Source organism: Atta colombica, unplaced genomic scaffold (genome assembly GCF_001594045.1).
Source record: "Atta colombica isolate Treedump-2 unplaced genomic scaffold, Acol1.0 scaffold97, whole genome shotgun sequence".
NCBI classification, from domain to species: Eukaryota; Metazoa; Arthropoda; class Insecta; order Hymenoptera; family Formicidae; genus Atta; species Atta colombica.
Window position 1 is genome coordinate 1084141 of NW_017259591.1, and position 18603 is coordinate 1102743.

General features: G+C 30.9%; 1 protein-coding gene across 13 annotated transcripts in view; it reads right to left on the reverse strand.

The window, feature by feature from the left end:
* Positions 1–18603, reverse strand: part of LOC108693768 (disks large 1 tumor suppressor protein) — a 678647-nt gene that overhangs the window by 653571 nt on the left and 6473 nt on the right. For 11 of the 13 annotated variants that reach the window (XM_018202901.1, XM_018202900.1, XM_018202896.1 and 8 more), the window contains exon 1: positions 6413–6526. The exons of the other annotated variants lie outside the window; for them this stretch is intronic. In XM_018202901.1, the coding sequence (XP_018058390.1) occupies positions 6413–6515 (103 nt within the window). In that variant the 5' untranslated portion in view covers positions 6516–6526. Of the gene's footprint in view, positions 1–6412; positions 6527–18603 lie in introns of those variants that run through there. 13 annotated transcript variants of the gene reach the window in all.

Sequence of the window (18603 nt, forward strand, 5' to 3'; positions counted from 1 at the left end):
GTACGCAACAAAACTTACTTGACGCTTACTTGAAAAAAATAATTTTTCTCGCATTCATACACGTTTCGCGAGAACCAGCATGTAACAAATGATTCAAAGCCGACTGTCCACAAAATTTTATTATACAGCCACATACACATGTATTATTATCTATTATAGTTTTCATGTATTATTATTTATTATAGTTTAAGAAATATTAACAATATTACTATTGCCCTCGGTCTACGTATTAAAGTTATATGAATAAGATTATAAGATTTATATTTTTGTTTAATAGCACATTTTTATAATTCATTAATTTTTTTTTGTTATTATTTTTATTAAAATTAAAATTTTAAAATGTTAAAAATTAAAATTTTTTAAATGATAAACAATTTTTCTTTTATAAATATTTTAAATATTTGAAATAATTTTATGCAAAGTTTCATTGTGATTCATTGATTAATTACAAAGATATAGAAATAAATATTTTGTTTATTTACTGAACAACTAATTCATATATCGCAATGTAATTCTATGTAAATGATCTTAAATGCATAATGTAGTCATATTAACAAATTAAGATTTTTATCATTTAGTTTATAATACATTTCCATATATTTTTATTAGAGCATAGATTTAAAAAGTACTATTATTTATTAAAATAACTTATGATCCAGATAGTAAATCGTCATCAAATTTGTCGTATTATTTTTAAATATGATAATGATTTATAATAATCTGTAATTTTTTTCATAATTTTATTATCGTTTTCAAAATATGTATAAAACATCCTTAAGACACGTTTATTAAAAAATGATTAATTTACGAGACATATTATATTATTTTATATCAAAATGTGCGAAAATAAAATATAAAATATCTCGTATACTTTTGATTTTTCGATTTTTTTATAATCTTTATAATCTTTTTCGCAATAAGTTTATTACAGTTATATTAAAATTAAATTTGGAAAATTTGGGGAATTATTAATATTTCAGATTGATTGCATTGAAAGTCCGACAATCATATCGGCATATATAATTTCTAAAATTAATTCATTTAAATAAATATATATAATAATTCAACATCTTAACATTCAGACCGTAATAACGTTTCGTATTTAAAGTAATGTATCTAATATTTTTAATTATTAAAAATTATTAATTTAATATTTTTAATTATTAAAATTGTTTAATCTGATATTTTTAATTTTCGAAAATTAGAACGTCCTGCATGTATACAATGTGTGTGTGAGTGCGCGCGCGCGCGTTGTGTGTGTGTGTGTGTGTGTGTGTGTGTGTGTGGGGGTGTGCGCGCGCGTGCGTGGTGTGTGTGTGTGTGTGTGTGTGTGTGTATGTGTGTGTGTGTGTGTGTGTGTGTACATCTATCTGATTGAAAACTCTACTCCTATGTCCTATTCCATATGCCAATAAAAAAGAAAAGCAAGTAAAGCAGAGGTGTGATATTAAAAAATAATAAAAAAATTATCCACGCGAAAAAACAATTCAGCAAATAAAAAATTATACATGCAATATCAATTGCCATTTTCATTATACAATTCAAAATTATGATTAAGCTTGTATTTCGATCAAAAACTTGCAAAAATTTCGAAAGTTTAATCATTTACATTTTACTCAATTAACTTAATATAATAATAAATATAAAAAAACAGAAATAATAAATTTTAAGCAAATAAAAGAAGATAAATTAAAATAAATATAAGTGAAAATATCATACTTTATTATTCAAATAGAAAAAGATATAATAGAAAAACATACGTGTTTCTTACACGAAATAGATGTATATTCAAAGAATTTATTGCAAAAATCACACACCGCCACAAAGAATATTTATATGCAAAACATACAATCTCAAAATAAGCAGGATCAAACCAAAGGCTCTTTATAAGCCGATTACGACCGCATGAGCTGTGCAATCCATGATGAGATTCCATCAAGCGATCTGCTGACATCAAATAAATCGTTTTTAAATCGTCGTACTTAATTGCTATTATTTCATAATCGTTATTTCATAGACGATTCTCTTTTTAGTATATTTCAGAAAATATTACGATTATTATTACTTTAAAAAAAAAATACAATTTGTTAAAAAATTAATCAATAATTTAATTGATTGAGGTGAGTTGATAAAGGTTGCATTTTTTCTTGTAAAAAAAATAACAAACACACGTAATTCTTCCACTATAAGATTAGATAGACAGCGAATTTGTGTTAAATTCGCTTATGTCTTATTTTATGTCTTATGTATTATTATGTATTATTATGTCTTATGTATTTTCACCCTACAGTTTTGGCATGACGCGCATTATAATGCATATAATTGTTACAAGCATGTATATTAAAAAAATCACATTTTATTTTCTTAATAAAAAGTTTGCTCGAGTCTATATATAGAATAAGAATAAGTACAGGGAGTACAGGGCGTAAAGTTTAAAGGCACCGTTTTGCTGTGCGAAAATATATTTACGTTTGGTACCAGAAAGATAGGAAATGACATAAAACGCGATAAAAGGTGAGATGGAGAATAAGGAACGGGAAGGGTGGAACCATAGCGAAAGAAAGACAAAGAGGAAAAAGAAGCCGGCTTGATGCAGCAGGCTTCGAAAAAGCGTCCGTCGTTCGCCAGAACGAGATCCGCTTTGAAGAAAAGGAAAATAAAGCAAAATCGTAGCGTGTACCAACGACCGCTGTTCTTCTACCATTTTCCGGTTCTATCCGTGCCATTCTTCCTGCCCGTAAATGGCCAGCTGATTGTCTACGTTATTTCATTACATGAGAGGAGAGGAAAGCACCTTGCGCGAAAGCAATACTAATTAAATTGTTCTTATTTGTATCCGTAACCTTAACATCTATCAGATTTAACACTTTGGATCAAATAGTCGCCCAAACAAAACTCTTTGTATCTTCTAATAGATAATACTTTCAATGATGGTACACAGAAAAAAAGAATATTTTTAAATCAACTCTAATATATTCATATATGAAAAAATCTTGCTTTAAAGATTTCAGTCTTGATTTAATTGAATTTGTATTAATGTATAAAAATTTTTAATTGAGCAAGTCTTGAATTGAATACAAAATACTTGCAAATGCTTGAATTGAATCAAAACAAATTCAATTAAATTAAGACTAATATCCTTGAAGATTACAATACTTTGTCTTATATATGAGTATATTATAGTTGATTTAATAATAATTTTTTTTCTGTATAGAGATCTCGAAGATATTTAAACAATTTTTTTTATCCCAATTTTTCTGCTAAGGAATCGCATCTTGCATCATTATCTTACACTAAACAGGATCAAACGATCAAAGATTTACCGTGTTGCAAAAAAGAGAAGGAAGAATTTTTATCGTGATAAATAAAACGAAAGGGAGAGTGAGAGCGCTCGATTGGTTCTCGAACTACTAACCGCGAAACTAAGAGAAAAACGACTACGAGAGTATCTGAGAGAAAATAGACGACCAAGATTTATCGCGCTACAGCGAACTTTTTCCCCCTTTTCTCAATCGATCGGCAACGCCCGTCCGTTATTGGGGAGTATAATGCGATTTTACGACAGCGGGAATAAAAGGCCTTGAAAACGTCGTGAAGCAAGATCGTCCGGAGATCTTTCTTGTCGTGGCAGTCGAAATTATTACAAAATCTACGTTTCCACACGATCAATTCGAAAAAAAACTTTTGCGAGGTGATTGTGCATCAATGAATCTCACTGCTGGGAAAAGACATAACTTTGAAAAGCAAAGAATTTTAGAATTTTGATCGTGATATTTTTCAGCAAGCGCCTTTCAAAACTTTTACAGGTTACATCACTGATGTAAAATTAGAATTTTCCGCAAGTTAATGTGTTTCTCCATCACACAACAATCGCCCCTCTCTCTCTCTCTCTCTCTCTCTCTCTCTCTCATTTGAGACAAGAAAAAAGAAGGAGATAGACGAGAAGACAGGGAGACTAAGCCAGCATCTCGCCATTCGGATTTATTTCTGGATGTCCCGAGGACGACGTCACAAACCGACCAGAATAGCGTGCATCTACGTCACGCCTGGGTAACCCCCGCGGCAAATTTCGGAGACAGACGACAAGGTAGCCGACGAGACAGGCAACACACGAAAGCGTCAGCTGTTTGACCCGTCTCTCGTGGACTTGCGACGAGCAGCGCATGAACTGTAAGCATCATCTGACCCAGTACATATTGATGCCAAACTGGTCGTTTAGGTAGAATTTAGCATTCTACCTAAAATCACGTGACTAACGAATCTCATTTATCCACGATAAATCATGTTAAACAAAAATGGATAAATAATACCCTTTAATTATGCAAATTCGAATACATCTACGATAATAAACGAGACGTGATAAATATGGTTCACCGCTCTTAATTAACGTTCTGCCACGTTTTGCCAGTCCATATTCAAACCGCAAATCGACTTGACGCTGTGTATGAAGATTATTTCTCGAGCTCATTCGTATTCCGTTAACCAATCGTACCGGGTGGCGGTTGGTGTCGTCTCGTTATGTTACGAACGTAATACGAAGGAAACAGAAGAGACGCGCGTAGAACGAGAACGGGAAATGGGAAGACGATGAAGATGAGCAAGGAGATAAGAGAAAGCCGTAGAGGTGGCATGTCTAGGGTACTTTTCTAGGTGCGCGAGCGCAGCGTTATTCAATTAACGAAGGTTACGCCGCTCGTGGTTTCTACCTTCATTATCTAAACTTCGTCTGCTTCTGGTTTTCCTGATTTCCATTCCGAGGATGGTAAATCTTTTGAAATATCCGCGCAAGTATCTTAAATAAAATAAAATTTAAAAAATTACAAGTCACAGCTAATAAGATACAGATTTTAATGGCATGCAATGAACAATTAAAAAACCTTCTAAGGTAATATAATTAATTCATAATTCCTTAAATTAGAAAAATGTTTACAAATTAACGAATTCATTCTATTCATTTAATTCATTCACTACATTACATACAATAAAATGTAATATAGCTCAATATATCAGTAAAAAATACTTTTCAATGAAATTCTTTTATCGCTGTAAAAAATTATTTTATAATATAAGAGAAAATAAAGAATGTTAATAGTGTCAAGAATGTTAATGGTGTCGTTTTTATAAAAACTTAAACTAAACAGACTATTAACGAAAAAATAAATCTACAAAAATCATTTATAAAAATAAATCTACACAGAGAGAATTTTCTTTTAAAATTTATCCTGAAAATATAATAGTTGTGATACAATACAATATTTTAAAGATTTTTACCATGCACTTTAGTAAAATTAATCAAACTTATTTTATACTTTATTGTAGTTTTATTAATGAATGAGAGATTTACATTAAAATTCTTCGAAATTCAATGTTGTCCCACGACTATATTTTCAGGGTAAACTCTAAGAAAAAATTCTCTCCGTGTAGAAACCAGAATTTCCGCTTAATTCTAAAACTACCCATTGTACGGAAATTTCTCGACCTTCAACGAAAACGTGCACTAAGCTAACCGGTCTGTAGTACTGCCAAATGTTAATTTACGTAACACTGACTTAGATTCGTTCCGAGCAACGAATAAAATAATAGAAAATGAAAAGGTATTAATTAATAGAGAGATATTAACAGATTTTAGACAATGATTACACACATAACTTTTTATTCAAAAAAACCATTTACTTTAATATTCCTATAAAAGAGCCGCTAATAAAAGCCGCTTTCCATTGTAAGTATCACATCGACGGTACGAAACAATAAACGTGCATTCCTATGGTTCTCCAATTAATTCGCTAATTCGACGTTCGGAATGGCACATCCCGTATCGTAACGAATTCCACCAAGCCTAACATGACCTTGCATCTAAATCACGCAGATTGTATTCAAGCATAGAAATTGAGACAGAAGTCGCGTAACGACGTCCGCCGCATGCTTGTACTGCAGCCGAATTCTACGTATTGTGGACCCTCGTAAATCTCCGTTGCGAAATGATCAACGAGTTCCACACGAGGCATACGATTATTTCATTATTACAGAAGAGACGTTTCGACTTCGCTGTAAGCGAAATTTTCCAGTTATTTAAACGATCGTCTAACCATCAAATCATCAGCACTGAATAGTGTTATGTAACAATGAGCTAAGCTACAAAAATATTAAATTAAAAAATATTAAGTTGAGCCAAAAAATAATTTACGTTTATCGAATCAGCTGTGTGATTTATTTTTCCCTTTATTTTAGAATTTCGTTTATTTCACATAATATCGTTCAATTGCAATTGATTAATTAAATTTCCTTGCGTCTCTATTTATATTACAATCGAGAAGGAAATGAAACTCAAAATAATAAAATATACAATAATAAATGAAAATTGACTGATATGCGAACATGCAAATAATAGTATATACAATTTAGAATAATTTACCCTTCAAATTCCTCGCCATCTCCTGGCTCAGATTTCCCGGCATTATTTTCCGCTGCATCATATACATGATGGTCCACACCACAGATATCACTGGCGCCCACATATCGCGCACTGCGTGATTTAATACGCACTTCTATATTCCGTCGTAGCGAATCAGTTCATGTTTTATCAAAATATTTTACGTTACATCATTCAAAGTCAATATAAAATATCTTTTTAATTTCCCAAACCATTAAGTTATTAAAAAGTTTACAATTGTGTGAAAAAATTACTCTAAAAGTTACTCAAGCCTGACAAAAATGATCGACCGATCATAACGAATAAATAGCTATATAGTATGAGGTCACTCTGAAAAGAATGTCAGCACAAAATATCATCATATGTTTATACAGAAAATTACACTATTATACTATTATACACACGTATTATCAAAATGAGTATTGTTAGCTAATGAATATATTCTAGCATATTCTTCAATAAATTCGAGAAAAATTTATTAACTATTTTGTGAATGACAATAGAATTAATTAAAAAAATATTTCCTTCTAAAATATGCAATTACTAAAAAGATACCAACAAAATATTTGATTTTATGTCGTTACAATAAATTTGCACAATTAATCAGTTATAATTTTCATAATATTTCATGTGGCTATAGTAATCATCTCTCTCATCATTTTCCACCTCAATTTATAATCCAGGATTCCACGCAATATTACTGCGTATACTATATATACGTATATACATTCTCAAAATTAACAATGATCCTGGCGATCCGCCCAACCGACTTATATTTATTTGTCGTGCTTACAACACGTGGCATTTAACGACACGTGATACGTGGAGATTAACGCGAACTCCACCGCGCCGATTTCTCACGTCGCGGATGTTGAAGAAGACGAGTCGATCTTTCTTCACACTCGCCGAGGTGAATCTCTACAGGCAGATCAAAGAGTTTTCGCGACTGGAGTATTCGTGAAACGAAAAAAATCGCTTCGACAGTCGACCGGTTAGCGACAAGCGTAGGCACGCTTCGAAATTCGACTGCTGCATCTTATCCTAAATTTAGCCTTGCCGGCTGCGTCCTACATTAGAAGGATATGCATATGTGTGTGTGTGTGTGTATAGACTTGTATGTATATGTGTGTTCGTATGTATATATGTGACTTTAATGACGTCCCGCGACGCTTAACCGATGTGTGCGATGTGTGAAACGGAAATCGACGTCTGCACTAGGATTGTGTAACTTTACTAATACGTGCATATAGATGAAGGAGATTCTATGGTCCTATATCATTATTAGAATTGCAAACGCTATCTATTCCATTAGGAAAGTTAAATTACAACGCATCTCCTTATCGATAACAATATTTCTCATCAAATATCAAATATATGTATATATTATTTGAATAATTCGAACTCCGAACTTAAACTATTGCTCTAATCATTTTTATGTGAGATTATAAAAACTCTCTTACTAATCTTTTTCTTATATAAAAATACGTAATAAAACAGAGATAATATTTAAAAATGCAGTAAAATTAAGTTAAATATAATTTGCGTCAAATTTAGAATACCCTACATTTGTAATTTTATGTATACACACATTTTATGTATACGTACAAATTTTTTTTACTTTTATTTTACATTTCTTCAAATACTTTTTTATATTGATACATAAAATTATAAATAAAATTCTAAATTTGAATTCTGATACAATAGTTCTTCTAAAATGGGGTTTTATAAATTTTTAATTTTTACAATAATAAAACAGTTTATGAAACAAACATTGATCTTATGTGAGATTTAACAACAATGTACAGGTGCATATAGCGAATACAAATAAATGCGATCGATACGCGAATGTACACCACGTGGTGCAGCAACGCTCAGTGAACTACAATCTCGAGACACAGACCATCGATACTAATTGGCAGCCACGACTAGCGTGTTCAGTGCCAAATGTATCGAAACCATTATAACCCGGTAACGGTAGTAGAGGCCAATAATTGGAGCGATATGCAACTGACCGAACGAACGACGCAACATGGTAGAAAGGTTCGCCGTAACGAGTATGACAAAATCGATCATAACCGTTCCGATTGATCAAATTAACAATACAGTAGTGATGTATGACATAAATAATAACAGGCATAATTCATGAAGGGAAACAAAATAATTTACAGCGTGTTTAGAATGTCATGCGGTCTGATTACAGGCGCATATTGTGATATGTATGGGCAAATAATGAGACTAATAGCAATATGTAACGATATCGAAGCACAATGGAGAATTATCTTTCCGTTGCGTGCTAATCGTTCGCCATCGAGTACGAAAACTAGACGAGTTCACGCGTACGCGTACAATTACATTATTCTCCCACGTGCACAATTAGATTCGCCAGAGCACATCACGAGTAATGCTTGCGACACGAATAATTCTATCGATTTTGCTGTACCATTTACCTTGATGTTAATCGATACGAATCCTCTCCGCAAATGCACCATCCATTAGTGATCAAATTCTCGTTCAACGTTTCATCTATATATACATACACGTTCGTCATTCAGAATTTCCCTCAAGGAAACGTTCAGTTCTCGATAAGCTTCAAATACATTACGGACCAGCTCAGAATAAGACACATCCACAATATTTTGTGTGAGAAACAATAAAGCCATTATTCTCTTAAATACGCTTCATATACATATAAAAAAAAAATAAATAAATGTTACTTATTCAGAAAATGTACTCTCGAATAAAAGAAGATTTAGTCAAGTTAGTTCTTCCATGCACCGTTTAATCATTTAACGATCGTTCTATTGATGCTGTTAATCCACTTCCGAAATGTACCAGAATACGCAATAGCGTCGACCCGCTTACTTGCAAAATCTCGGTAAAGAACCCGCATTTTCAATCATCAACTCCGACCTCTTTCTTCAGTTATTTTGCGGTTCGATCAAGAGGAGTCTTGCCAAAAGCTGTATCCAATAATGTCATGACATGAAAAACCCTTCCATCTAACCAGTGGTGCCTTTCAACTTCGCATCTAGTTTGTCGACCTTTTCACGCGTCGACTTTGTGAGCACTTTTCTTTCGAAAAAGTCTATTGCTTTGTTAAAGCATACAACAGTACAACCGTTATTACGTACGTGATACCCAAGTCATGTACTATTCGAACCAACTTTTTCCAGTAAAATGCCAATTTGGCATTTTACTTAATAAATTGAAATTCTGTCAACTTCTCTTCAAGTTTCAAGTAAAGCAAACCTCGTTTAATATAACTAATTGTTTTAAAATTCATTAGCCTAAGCATTTTCAAAAATTGGAAGTACATGCTGAAATAAAAACCGTACTCTCTAAAAACTTTTAGATTGAATTGTCACTCTGAAGAGTGAAATCTCACTCTTAAAGATTGAAAATTGAGCTATTCTTTTTCAAAATTGGCTTAATTCTTTAAAATGATTGCACTCCAAAGAATTCAAAAAGTATGTAGGGAAGAGTAGTGTTGGTTGTAAAAAAAAAGATTTTTGTTACTAGTTTATTATAAATCACAAAAAATTTTAATTTTATATATTTAATATGAAAACAAGAAACTTCTTTGAAGTTGATTATAATAGATATTAAAAATAACATAATAAATATAACATAATAAATATTAGAAAAACACAACAAATTATAAAAAAATATTCATCATTAAAGGCCGCTTGTTATTATTACTATCGACACGATGGTGTCAATTGTACCACTTCAGAGTATCAATTGTAACCCATCAACACTATGCTAATGAACATTAAGAAACATGAAAAAAAAAAATAATAACAAAAAAATAATAACCGTGAAATCTCAAACATTATAAGCAAAAATAATTATTGTTAATAATCAAATATCAAATATTCAATCATATTTAAGCAAGTGAAAAATTGATTGTGATCTACGCAGCTTGAATATTTTCTGCAATCTATGTATTATAGCCAGTCTTCTTGACTTTCTCCGTAAGACTCACATCTTTACAATTGATAATTCAAACTGTAATACGATTAAATATGTTATAATCGATATCACTGTGATGTTACTTTTGCAATCATCGCCGCTTGTTTCCATTAGATGTGATTAAATTCACATGTAAGTAATAAATTGATATATGCTTATTGCAAAACATTTTGTGTGTGTGTGTGTGTGTGTGCGTGCGTGCGCGCGCGCGCGCGTGTGTGTGTGTGTGTGTGTGTGTGTGTGTGTGTATATATATATTATTCATATCAAATGATTTTATGACAAATTATTGAGACGAGTGGAAACAAAATAACAGCGAATAACAAAATTTATGATTTGATATTGATTCCAAATAATAGGTATTGATAAATTTGCACTGGCGTGCGCCCAGTCGATTTTTCGTCAATAACTTAACTTCCGTTAAAGCTATGCAATCGCGCACGCAATTCAACCTTTCGTCAATAAATAAAGTCGAGAATAAAATTATTATGGTATTATTACAATTGATCCTCTATTACAACTTGCATCACTTTCCCCTAATTACAAGGAATATAAGTACTACAAAAAATAAAAATTAAAATATTTTGAAATATATAAAAAGTTCTCCATTATGTGGAGACATATTTTATGTAAATGATTAGAGGTATATTTACGTGATGAAGGACATACATATCTATTATTTTACGAAAATATTCGTACAGATGCATCTAGATTATCAAGGGGAACTGCGAACTGAATTTCTTCAAAGGAACCAAACTTCTTTAGAGGTTCAATAAGAGATGCATGTTCGGCTTGCGATTGAGACTCGGCTCGATAATCTGGATGCACTTTTATATTTACTATAATTCATCGCGGCATATTTCTCGAATATCACTATTTATAAGATTATTTATATTTATAATATTATATAATATTCAGCAAAAAAAAAGTTTCCTGATATTCAGAATAAAGCAACACTATTATAGCAGCATGCATTTGAAATCAATATGGCTCATAGCTATTGTTGCTCGCGATGGTCACTTGACTCAAGAATCAAGAGATAATAACATAATGCTGGAAATATATTTGTAACGCCATGTTATAGACATAATAGCACAAAAAGACTTAAGCAGTAAGGAAATTAACATACTGAATTTATTATTGCTTACATTGTGGCTTTACGATCTCTGCTGTGATTCGCCAATTCGCTTACTGCTTATACTTTATTATTATTTAAGTTTTTTGTGTGTCATGGCCTTACTTCTTATTATATGTACATACATACATATATACAACGGAGATAAAATGCCTTACAATCCAAAGTTGCACAAGTATTGGAGGAGACATGAGAAGACATGTCTCCGTTGTACATGTAGAAAACTGTATCTCTTAAAGAAAAATATCATAAGTTTATAAGAATGATATCTCCAATCATTATGTTCATCATTATCTCGTATATTCTGGATCTTTTTGTTAATACACTGAAAGATACCTATTAACATGTAACTTGAAATATCATTTTCATTTAAAAATTAGTACCTCAAATTTAAAGATACTAATATGATTGAGAGAATGTTACAAGTCTGTTTTATAAATTAAACGCAATAATTTTCATAAAAAATTTTCGTATGTGTTATTTTTACAAATTTAAGAATCTTTTTTCAGAGTTAAAATATAATACATTAATACTTGTCTAGTGGAATTTATACTGAGAAAAACAAAATTTTTTTAATCAATTAAGAAATTATAAAATCTTTATCATTTTTTAATCTAATATAGTGATTAGAATTACCAAAATATGACAATATTCGTTTAATACCCATAAAAAACTTTACAAACTATACTTACGAAATTAGAGTCTCTAAACTAGTAGATTACATAAAGAAACAGAGTTCTTAGAATTAAACTTTAGACACACATCTAATTCGATACCAAAATCTTTAACGAAAATTTATGCATATGAATGTGTGTGCAATATTGATAGTAATATGTTATAGCGATATGTATATGTGTGTGTGTGTCAATGTCATGAAATCACATATAAATCTTATTAAATCGGTAAAACAACGATTTCATAAAAGTTCAGTTTAGGATTCCCTTGTAAGTAATAATACTAGAATATATAATATATAGGCACCTAATTTGTACACTTCTTGTAAATTATAAGTTTAAAAAACTTGAAAATTATAAGATTTATACGAAAAATTAATATATACGAAAATTATATGTTTTCGAAGAAGTCATTACATTGTGTGAAAATTTTTTTATAATTCACTAAGAAAAATATTTGGTTAAAAATGGACAAACCACAAGATTAAATTAATTAGAATTCTGGGTTATCTTAGCTACAATATTAATAGATTTAACTAAAAAATTTTCTGATTAAATCTACTAAAATCGTAATTAGGATAACTGGAATTCTAATTGATTTAATCAATATCTTCTGGTTTATTCACTTTCAATCAAACATTTTTTTTTTAAAGGGGAGATTCAAGTTTGTATTCCACGGATTTTGAAAAATTTTGATATTAACATATTGAATTTGACGTAAAATTTAATACGTATTTAGATGCCAATGGACCAAAGAATTGAGGTTACAAAATTTTAAAGTTTGAAATGATCGCGCGCATACATGTTGTAATAAATAGCCGATCGTTTTTAAGATTAGATGAATCTTTTTTGTTAATTTCCTTAGTGTTTATTTCTTTTTGTCAATTTATACTATAATTCTGCAAATTAAGAAATATTTCGAAAAATTTGTTTCTGTAAGAACTATATGAATCTTATCATAAAACATAAAAATAAAATAAGATATGAGTCATTTAAAAAGATACCGGAAGGTTTGCGAGTTACCATCGTGTCTTTATTCATTGCTAATGCCAATGTTTCGTGAATCTTGCTATTCACTTCATCAGGGCACTGATCCTCGATCTGATGAAGTGAACAACAAAGTTCACGAAACATTTAGCAATGAATAAAGACACGATGATAAATCGCAAACCTTCTGGTATCTTTTTAGATGACTCGTATCTTATTTTATTTCTATGTTTTATGATAAGATTCATATAATTCTTACAGAAACAAATTTTTTGAAATATTTTTAATTAGTCACGAAACATTCTCATTAGCAATGGATAAGAACACAGTGACAACCCGCAAATCTTCTAGTATCTTTGTAAATGACTTGTTTTTTATTTTATTTTTTTATGACAAAGGTTCATAGTTTTTATAAAAATAAATTTTTTGAAATATTTTTTAATTTGCAGAGTCACACTATTAATTGAAAATGCAAAAAGAAATAAACAGTAACAAAAATAAAAAATCTTAGTCGGTCTTAAACACGACGAAATGACCAGCTATTTACTGTAATTCGACATGTTCGCGCGACTATTTCAAACTTTAAAATTTTGTAACTTCAAGTCTTTGGCCCATTGGCACCTAAATGTTACGTATTACATTTTACAATAAATTCTATATCTTAATCCAAAATTTTCAAAATAGTGAGATACATACCTAAATCTTCCTTAGTATAGAAGTGTTTAAAAAGTGTCAAAGTAGGTACTTAAAAAAACTTTATTTTTTAAAATAAATGTTACAATTTTTGTGTCATTGTTAAAAAATAAATTTAATTTTTTGCATTTAAATATGTTATCATTGATAAACAACCTAAACAACAAGATATTCAAGGAAATAGAAACTAATAAGGAGTTGGAAATAAATATCCATATAGGAGTTGGAGATAAATGTAATAAGATGATTAAGCCATCAGTATTTCCTAAGTAATGTTTACCAACATGAATAACCGATTCTCACCTATGCTATTCAATTAATTAATTATGAATGCTATCTCTCTGCACATATTCATCTTAATATACATTCATCTAAGATATTAAGTCCTCGTTTTTGTTTCCTTGAATGACTTGAATATCTCATTATCTATTAGATTTGGATTAATCAATAATATATTTGAACGCAAAATTAAACGTACCTTCTAACAGTGGCAAAAAAATATAAAAACTCATTTTAAAAAACAAAGTTGAGCTAGAAATTTTGTGAACGTTTCCACATTTTTAAAAAAATTTATACACTATGTAATAATCTATCAGAATCATGCAACTTTTGTATATAACAATTTTTCGTATAAGTTATCATTTATAAGTTTTATAAAGTATGCAAGTTAAGTGCCTCACCCTATACAACAAAGAAATATTATTACAATCCTATATACTAAGGCATTTAACATCTTGGTATGCTTTTCATTTTTTTTCATATATCCATTGTTCTCATGACTTCAATGCCAGTGTATCAGTCTAAATTATCGAGTTAATTGTTACGTAAACCCGATTAGTAATACAAATCTGAAGTCAGAACAAAATCGCAGCTGCGCACATTTAATTGCGTCGCATCCGCCCGAGATTAATACCGCGAACGAAGCAAACGCGTAGAAAGCGAAGTGGAAAGGGATAGGAAGTTATGAAAGGCGGAACAACGCGCATACTTGCTAGCTTGAACGAACATTAACGAGGTCGGTTAACCCCGATGCACGATGGCCTGACGGTAGAAACCAATGCGATGAAATATCTACGAACTTCGCACACGGGAAGCACCGGCGAGAATTGTTTCGGCGAAACTTGCACAAGAGTAGGTATACAGGTGCACCTGTGAATAGGTATACATATTCCTAGAACTGCTCGGAATCGACGAAATCCGATTCCAATATATTTCTTGCCAACATCGCATTCGTATTTATTTTAACACACAAATTATTCCGAGACCCATGAAACCAATACATCATCCATTACGAAAATTTTCTAATTGGATTTTAATTGAGAGCGATCGAAATTTGTTCCAACATATTGAATCACGACAATCTTAGCCTTGAGGGATTTGTATCGAGAAATAGACATCGACCATCTATTGGTTTGCATTTCAAGGAGATGAATTTAAAATATTGTATTGTAAATTTGTAAAAATTTATAAAAGCAACATTCGTAAAATCTGTTTTCGATGCTGATCGTGGAATTTTGCACGAATTTTATAGTAACAGGAAGGGGGAAGTTTTATATGAATAAGGCATATTAACGAGAATATAACGAGACACGTGTTTAATTTATCGCCTGTTAGAAATCTCGCTGAAATGTCTATTTTCTTTGATGAGTTAAGAATAGTGCCAACATGCCACTCCCGATCGACGATGTCGCAGAGAACAATGGTGACGGGTGTCGTCGGACTGAATATAACGAGTACCAACCTATAGACGGTATAAGCAGCTGTTGTTTGCGACAACGGGCTTTGCAGTAGTGCTTTATTATGAAGCTCGCCGAATTATACTACCATCGTATGACGAAAATACAGAAACCCAAGCATCATTGTTGGAAGTATTACGGGAAGATCCAAACTGCTACAAATATTAATGATTCACGTACACACACACACACACACACACACACACACACACACACACACACACACACACACACACACACACACACACACAGTTAACAAGACCCTTTCCGCAGCCGTCCAGCGAATCTGCATCCCATTGTTATTCGCAACGTCAAGAGAATAAATTTATTCTGCTCTATCGCTAACAGCTTTCTTCTTCTGAAACAATGTTTTCTTGGACCGTTCAATATTATTCTTAGACCGTTAATTTCTAGTTGATTACTATTTCAAAAAAGATTTCAAAATACCGATCGTAAAAATTTACGTACAATCGATGATTACAATTAATCAGGAATATAAATCCTCGCAAAAATAAATCCTTCTATGGAATAACAAAGACAAAATTTATAGTTAAAAGTTTTGAAAATACGTAAATTTTAAAACTATTATGACATGTCATATTATTTTATCATGCAACAATATTTATTACGGTTTCGCGGGAAATATTACTGTAGCAAACAGCTGCAACGAAAGTATTCGACTAAGCATCGCGCAGTCTGAAGACTTTACACAGAAATATTCAAGCTGAAAGTAATAAACTTTTTCCCAGACACGAGATCGTACTGTAAAGTACGACGAGCATAACTATAGACGAACCGAGCTGTCGAAACACCTACACACCGTCCATCTATACATATAACGTGTACATAGGTAAATATCTAAACTCCTGTAAAACACGGAGAACACATCTCTGTTCTGGGAAGAGCACACATACGCTCTCGCCCCACTTCTCATTCATTGCTCTCATTATCAGGCACGTCATCTCCTCTTTCGTCCTTCATGCCGCGTCTTCTATCATAAGCGAGAACGTATCTGTATATATATATATATATATATATATATATATATATATATATATATATGTATACGAAGGTACAGTGTATAAGAACAAAGGAACGATTCATAGAACGCTAACGGTGGTCTCCACGATGTTTCCTGATATTTCAGACATCAATCGAATTTGAATTTAATTTATTTAAAGTCGCTACAATTTCATTTCGCAAAAAGATATTTATATTTTGCCATTTAAATTTTATCATGCAAAGAGTGCGCACTTTTATATAGCAATATTATAATTTTTTCAATGTTTAAATTCTAAAAATTTTGCAGGTAGCGCGCGCGCGCGCGTGTGTGTGTGTGTGTGTGTGTGTGTGTGTGTGTGTGTGTGTGTGTGTGCGTATTGTTTTTCTTCAAACATGACAACTCAAAAGAATAAGTTTCGCGGAAAAGAGAAAAAACTATATTTCAACTCGACAAAAAATTATTAACTAATCAAATAATATTTACTAATCAGAATATTCTTAACGTGATCAAATCATTTCTAATTTTTATTATTTTAGTTTTACAACTTTTCATAAAAATCTTTCATAAAAAAAACTTTTTTTTTATTATTTATGATGATTTTTTATGAAGTTAAATTAGTTCACTTGTGATTATTGATAGGATAATGTTTACTTAATTCATTCATGATAATAACTCGTTCTTTTGATTTATGTCACTTTAGAAATAGGGCAGCAATATATCGACCTTTTAATTTCAAATAACATGTATAAAAACTAAATCTTTCGTTAAATCTGATTTCGTATCTATTCTAAAACAAATAATAATTTTATTAATGAAACTAATTAATTAATAGCATAATGATTCATATAAATGCTTTATAAAAATGCAAATTAAATTTCAGGTTCAATAATACATGACTTTTTATAATACTTTTAAATTTTAATACAGATGTGTGTAAAGAAATTAAATATATAATATCTGCTCTAAAACAACATACAATATCCAATTAGTCAATAAAGGGTGAAAGATCACGTGCAGTCGTATATTATACGTGAATGCTTGCACAGTGCAGTATGTACAAGTAAATATATAAAGCCTGCAGGTTGTCGGGCTAAGCGAGCTACCGAGCCATAAACCATCACACGACTCCCTATGTTTCTATCTCTTGGCGTCTTCTTGAGTTCTACAAAAACGCATGCACCGCAGAAATTGAAAACCATGGTCGCTACGACCTTGCAGCGCGTCTCGTCTTACAAATTAGAAGCGCGCCGCAGTGCAACGTTTGACCAAGTAACTGAACATACATACAAAAAGAAAATTTTTTAAAAACGTCTCGCCGACCGTAATAAAAGTAAGAACAATATATTGCTCCCTTACACTGAGAGAAATGTTTCGGTATGTATGATCATTTATTTTGTTGAGACCAACAAAAACTTTCTTTTTAAAAATTGTATTGCTCTAATCAAAATTTGTTATTCTAACATTTCTCTCAGAATATTTCAAAAGTGACAATACAAAAAAACTTGATTTTTTTAGTTATTATTATCCTGAATAAAATAATCATTACCCTATCAATCAAAAAAATAAATTAAGTAAAAAATCGTCTCAAAAAGATTTTAAAAGTTGTGAAACGTAAATAACAAAAATTAATAAACATTTGATTATGTTAAGAATATATTCTTTGTACCTATACTATATGATTAGTTAATAATTTTCCATCAAGTTAAAAAATGGTTTTTCCCCTTTTCTGAGAAACTTAATTTTTTGAGTTATATTTTTCTCATTTTTGAAGTAAGAAAGTAATATAATTTCAGTTATGTTTGCACGCAAGAATATTTTCACACAGATAAATGTAACAATATGATTTTACAGAATATAAATTTTATACTTGAAAATCCTCAAAGATAAATGTAATGCTATGAAAGTTTCCCCAAGCTTTTCTTTGCTCTAACGAAAGTCTTTTATAAAAAAAAAAAAAAAAAAAAAAAAAAAAA